The following is a 6,892-nucleotide window of genomic DNA, read 5'->3' on the forward strand; positions in this document are numbered from 1 at the left end:
AAAAAAAAAAAAAAAAGACTGATCTGGAACATGGAAAAAAAAGACTGATCTGGAACATGGAATCAGTTCAATTCACATCTTCTTCCATTAAAACCATAAAACAGGTTCAGCTCCTGTAGCTAAGTGGCTGGGGCACTGGCCACATACACCAGACCTGGCAGGTTCAAATCCAGCCTGGGCCTGCCAAACAACGATAACTACAAACAAGAAACAGCTGGACATTGTGGTAGGCACCTGCAGTCCCAGCTACTTGGGACGCTGAGGCAAGAGAATCACTTAAGTCCAAGAGTTTGAGGTTGCTGTGAGCTGTGACGTCACAGTACTCGTACCAAGAGCAACACAGTGAGATTCGGTCTCAAAAGAAAAAAAACAAAAAAAAACCCCATAAAACATAATTTGTGTTCACTTTGCATATTAAAACAAGGCTATGCAACTTCCTAGTACCACGAAAGAAAACAAAACAAAGAGCTTAAGAAACTGCATCTCTTATGAATTATGATTCCCAATAATCAAAGTTATATAACCAGACCCCACCTGGCAAATTAAAATGCAAAGTACAGAATAGAACACAGCTTCCAATGAAATAAAAATGTGCACAAGGAGCTAGAGCTTATAAATAGAAAATCTCTATTGAAGATAAAAATCAGACATTACACTGTACTTGGTATCTTTCCCAAATGATATTTGCTGTAGTTAATAAACTATGAAGAGACACGAAGACAGAGAACAGAGAACAAAGGGAGATTCCAAAATCTTTTCTGGTTTAAGAACTTACATAGTGCCACAGTCAGAAACCATCTATAGCCTAAGCAAAATCTCATAATAGGGGATCTAAAATAAACTTCCTAATGAAGTACCTAATATAATGACTTCCAAAACTAGGTCCTAAAAAGCATGGCACAATGGCTCTTCCTTGTTTTCTCTCACATCATTCAGTCTAGTGGAAGTTAGCTGCCAAGCTATAAGGACATTCAAGTAGGAATGTGGAGAGTTCCACAAAGCAAGTAATAGCCACCTCCAGCTAACAGCGTGCACAAACTTGTCAGGCATTTAAGCAAGCTACACTGGAAACCGATCCTATGGCTCCAGTCAATCTTTAACAAAGTTGTTTAACTGTTATTTTGATATTTTGAATTAGAACCACCTAGCGCAGCTGTTTCTATGTCCCTGAACAATAGAAACAGCATGAGATATGAAGTGTTCACTGCTTTAATTTCTAGGTTTTAGGTTAATATGTGGGTATAAATAACTTCTATAGGAGCAAATACCCACAGTTGAGCACTTTTGCGATTTCTCTTGCTGTTTCTATTTACAATCTTTCTAGTGTTCCTCACTAGCCAATGAAAGTTGCCTCTAGGTCTCAGATCAAATGTATAGCGAAAATAATAAGTGTACAATTAGATCAATGAATGATGGGAGAGAGGGAGGGAGATTAGAAAAGGACATGGAAGTGAATCTTTTAATTAGGTAAACTTTCAGATTTCATTACCAGTCTTTCATAAAGAATACTATCCACATCTAAAATTCTCAGGTAATTCTAATTGATAAAAGGACCTCAATGAGCAGACACTCTAACATACTATTATATTTTCAGAAAACAGAATACAGAAAAGTAATGCCTATCTCCAGGAGTTAAGATGCAGGTGTCTACTGCATCCTACTATACCTCAAGAAAAGGCAAGATAGGGCATAACAAACCCTCAGTAGAATGTTGCTTTGTGTACCAAAAACAGAACTAGTAAAAATGTATCGCTATAGTAACAAATTATTAAAATTAGGGGTTGACAGAAGGCATTAGTCTACGGGAGGTTGAGCAACTCTTCATCAGACACTATTAGTGCTTCCAGATACAATAGAAATATTTTACCAGGAGGAAATGACCTGTCTACATTATTTCAAAATTGGAACCCAATTTTATTTTCCCTTTGTATTACCGATCCTACTCCCAAGTCCAAATAGTATAGTACAGAACAAAACTTGAGAAACCAACTGTGAAATAGAAGACAAGGAGATTACATGGGCCTTCCAGTATACAGGGGCCACATAATGGATCTGGCCAAAGAATGCCCTGCATTTACTACTAACAACCCTTAAAATTTTCTAGAGGATTCAAGGAAAATGACCTGGCATTTAAACTTTCAATTTAGTTCAAGAACTATATAACATATAAACTAATTGTCACTCTCTATCTCAAAACTCTCTGGTATTACTATTTCATTCAAAATAAAATCCAAACATTCAAGCAATACCTATGAGTCTCCCTATGACCTGGATCTACATCTATAACTTCATTTCCTATTATTTTGTGTGTTACCTACTCTGCAAAGGCCAACAACCATATGAAAAACGTGTACCATTACTTTTCATGAAAATGCAATTTAAAACCACAGTCATTTGTTTAGGTTTACCTTCCTCACTATACTGTCACCTCAAGAGCAGGCCCTAGTGTCTTATATAGTTCCCAGCCCCTTATAACAGGTGCTCAATAAATATTTTTCCAAAAATAAAAGAAAATAAGAAAATAAAATCAAAATGAGATACCACTATACATTCATAAAAATGGCTAAAATTAAAAGGATTGATCCTCTGTAACAAGTCAGAGGGAAAAAAAGAAGATTGATAATCTCAGGTTTAGCAGAGGATGTTGAAACAATAGGACACCTCATATTTTTGTGAGAATGTAAATTTGTAAAATCATTTTGGCAACAGCTCCTAAATGAAAACATACTCATACCTGATGGCACAGCAATTTCATTCTTAGATATAAACTCCAAAGAAATTAGTACTTATATTCCTCAAAAGACTTAAATAAGAATGTATACAACAGCTTTATTCATAACAGTCCTGAACTTGAAACAACCTAAATGAATTCATAAACTATGGCTTTATATAGACAATGTAACCCTTCAGAGCAACAAAAAAGAATGCTAGAACAACAAGGCTAAATCTTATAAACATAACACTGAATGAAAGAACCAGACACACAAAAAATATTTAAGATAATTCCAACAAGTAAAAACAATCTACAATGATAAAAGTAGAATAGTGATTACTTTTATCTGTTGGTGGTCTGTTCTGAACTAGAGGCATTAAATGGGAAAGAACATGAAGGAACTTCCAGGTGTTGGAGTGTGCTATATATTGATCTAGGGGGTTGTTTTTTTGTTTTTTGGGGTTTTTTTTGAGACAGAGCCTCAAGCTATCCCCCTGGGTGGAGTGCTGTGGCATCACAGCTCACAGCAACCTCCAACTCCTGGGCTCAAGCCAGTCTCCTGCCTCAGCCTCCCAAGTAGCTGGGACCACAGGCACCCGCCACAATGCCCGGCCATTTTTTTGGTTGCAGCCGTCATTGTTGTTTTGGCGAGCTGGGCTGGATTCGAACCACCTTAGGTGTATGTGGCTGGCGCCTTAGTCACTTGAGCCACAGGCGCCGAGCCTAGGGGGTTGTTACTTAAGTGTATAGACATGTATAAATTTATAGAGCTATGCAAGATTATTGTACTTTACAGTAAAGTTGCATTAAAAATTTATATTTTATGCCTATAATCCCAGTGGCTTTGCGAAGCTGAGGCAGCAGGATGTCCACGGCCCAAGTATCAGGTTGTAGTGAACTATGATGCCACTGTACTCTGCTCAGGGAATAGGGTGCGACTCTGTCCCAACAACAACAAAAACAAAACAAAAAACAAAACAAAAAAATTTTTGTATTTTAAAAAGATATATACACTTAAAACTGTATACAATGTACATTAAATTATATCTCAATACACAGTACCCACTCCTCTGGGAACTTTTTGGCTCTGTTCAAGCCTTCATTAACATTATCATGCTTTTTACTGATTTAAAGGAAAGGAAAGTGGGGATGAAGAAAGTAATTTATGCTTAAGTAATTGCTTACCTTTAACAAAGGGCAGCTGCAAAGGTTGGGAAAGGAGAGTGGAAAATTAACTCCAAGAAGGAAATCCTTGTTTCTCAGATATCTCTGCTGGCTCTCCCCTTCTGGCTCTCCCCATGAGCGCAGCTGGTGGAGCCTGTAGGAGGCTTTCAGAGACAGGAAAAGAGCTAACCATCTGAAACAAACCATAGCAGACATGCTTATTCAGTGCTCCATGGAGGTTTGAGGGTCATTCACAGCAGCGAGGAACCATCCAAGGGTTGTCTTTCATTAACACAACTGATTTTTAAATCTTTTATCACTTTAGAAACCGTCTTTCTTACTTTGAAGATAAAACAGATTTATACTTTTATTCTGTAAGATCGTTGGCATGACTTGGTTTTTTTCTTTTTTGTTTTGAGATAGAGTCTCACTATATCACTCTCAGTAGAGCGCAGTGGCATCACAGCTTGCAGCAACCTCAAACTCTTGGGCTTAAGCCATTCTCTTGCCTCAGCCTCACAAGGAGCTGGGACTACAGGTGCCCACCACAATGCCCAGCTATTTTTTGTTGCAGTTGTCATTGTTGTTGCTCAGCTGGCCCGGGCCAGGTTTGAACCTGCCAACCTTGGTGTATGTGGCTGGTGTAGTAACCACTGTGCTATGGGCTACTGGTTTGTTACTATGAAAAAAGCTCCTTTCAAGACTTAAGGAATATTTACCTTGACCACAAAAACATAGAAACATCTTTATTATTGAGGAAGGAGGAATTCCTAATTACATAAACACAAAGTAATAAAATCAGTGAAATTCATTACACCAAAGACAAAGAACATAGAACTACATATCTTAGAACACTTGAGGGAGCCTATGCTGTCATTAACCACTAACTAAATGAAATCCCAGCCACCATTTGCCCTATAGAAGCAAGTAAAGCATAACAGATTAACTAGGAATGAGAAGATTTGAAGACCTTCTAGTACAGTGGTTCTCAACCTTCCTAATACCGTGGTCCCTTAATACAGTTCCTGTGGGTCACGACCCACAGATTGAGACCCGCTGTTCTAGTAGTACATGGAAGAAAAGACTAAATAGTGTTACCATGTATTATATAATTATTGAATTACATGTAATTATTAAATGATCAAAAGAAAATTATAAGTCCCTTATAAATAACAAATGTCATTCTTTTTCCCAGCTCTAAGTCGTAATTGTACATAATTATTTTTTTAATTTCAAGTAAATGTGAGGGAGGGTACAAACAACTAAGTTACAGTATTTGTATTTTTTTTTTGAGACAGAGTCTCACTATGTCGCCCTTGTAGAGTGCCATGGAGTCATAGCTCACAGCAACCTCAAACTCTTGGACTCAAACAATTCTCTTGCCTCAGCCTCTCACGTGGCGGGACTACAGGTACCTGCCACAACACCTGGCTATTTGCATTTTTTTGGTAGTCTATCTTGTAGTTGTGTCCTGCAACCAAAAGGTGTGCCATATACATTGTGCCCATGAAGTGGGAACACACCAATCTCCACCTTTCCTCCCACCTATCCCCTCCCTCGTTCCCTCTCCCCAAAATTTGAATTGAATTTTTTCTCTAATGTGGGCTTGTATTAGATTGTCCACTGGCTTCACATTAGTATTGAGTATAATGGACATTTCCTTTTCCATTCTTGTGATACTTTACTAAGGAGGATATATTTCAACTCTATCTAGGTTTAACACAAGATGTAACATCTCCATCTTCTTATGGCTGAATAGTATTCCATGATATATATATACTAACAGTTTGTTAATCCATCTCTGGGATGATAGGAATTTAGATTGTTTCCACATCTTGGCAATTATAAATTGAGCTATAATAAATGATCTAGTGTAAATCTGCTTATGATAGTGTGATTTTCTTCTTCAGGGTAGATTTTTTTTTGGTTTTGATCGAGCATAATTCTTAACAATAGAAAAAGAATGAGAGGCTCTGTAAAATGATAAAATATTCCACAGTATTTAACCTTTGTCCCAGTTAATTTCCAATTGTTCTCTTACCAAACAATAAGTAAACTTACCTGGCCAAAAGTCCCTGAAGCATGAGGTTTGCCATTTCTGCTGGAGAAACATCAATAAAGCGAAGGAAAGAGAAACAGCTTTCTTCATTAATCCCTGGAATAGTAAAGGACAATTTAAAACCCAATAGCAAACCAAAAGACAATACTCAACTAAAACCTGCTGAACTACTTGAATTTTAACTTAATAATCAAAAGATATTCTAAAGGTTCTGATCCTGCCACTTTGATGGGCGAAAGAGTGCCATATCTTTGTACGTTAATCAAAGGTAGAAGAGGCCATTCTCTGAGACATGACAAAGGGACAAGACTAGATTTTTGGATCATTTGATAACTGCCTTTCTTTCTTTTTTTTTTTTTGAGACAGAGTCTTACTTGTCACCCTCAGTAGAGTGCCATGGCATCACAGCTCACAGCAACCTTAAACTCTTGGGCTCAGGTGATTCTCTTGCCTCAGCCTCCCAAGTAGCTGGGACTATAAGCACCTACCATAATGCCCAGCTCTTTTTTTGGAAATGGGGTCTCACTCATGCTCTAGCTGGTCTCAAACCTGTAAGATCAGGCAATAGACTTGACCTGGTCTCCCAGAGTGCTAGGATTACAGGTGTGAACCACCGTGCCTGGCCTGCTAACTGCTTTTTATCATTCCAAGAAAAAGAAAAAGATAGGACATGGCCCAGCACAGTGGCTCAGGCCTATAATCCTAGCAATCAGGGAAGCCAAGCCAGGAGGACTGCTTAACGTTAGGAGTTCGAGACCAGTCTGAGCAAGAGTGAGACCCCCTATCTCTACTAAAAATAGAAAAAAATTAGCCAGGCATGGGAGTGTGTGCTTATAGTCAAGCTACTCAGGAGGCTGAGACAAGAGGATTGCTTTAGTTTGGGGTTGCAATGAGCTATGATGACACAACTGCACGCCAGCCTGAATAAGAGAGAATCTGTTTCAAAAAAAAAAAAA

At 38.1% G+C, this 6,892-nt stretch overlaps 1 protein-coding gene across 2 annotated transcripts in view; it reads right to left on the bottom strand.

The window, feature by feature from the left end:
- INO80 (INO80 complex subunit) overlaps nucleotides 1–6,892 on the bottom strand; it is a 148,807-nt gene that overhangs the window by 87,369 nt on the left and 54,546 nt on the right. For both annotated transcript variants that reach the window (XM_023514274.1, XM_003791734.3), the window contains 2 exons: nucleotides 5,939–6,032; nucleotides 3,899–4,070 (listed from right to left, as the gene is read on the bottom strand). In XM_023514274.1, coding sequence (XP_023370042.1) covers nucleotides 3,899–4,070; nucleotides 5,939–6,032 — 266 coding nt within the window. The remainder of the gene's footprint in view (nucleotides 1–3,898; nucleotides 4,071–5,938; nucleotides 6,033–6,892) is intronic.

The sequence above is a fragment of the Otolemur garnettii genome, unplaced genomic scaffold, assembly GCF_000181295.1.
Source record: "Otolemur garnettii isolate 467f Iridium unplaced genomic scaffold, OtoGar3 scaffold00050, whole genome shotgun sequence".
NCBI classification, from domain to species: Eukaryota; Metazoa; Chordata; class Mammalia; order Primates; family Galagidae; genus Otolemur; species Otolemur garnettii.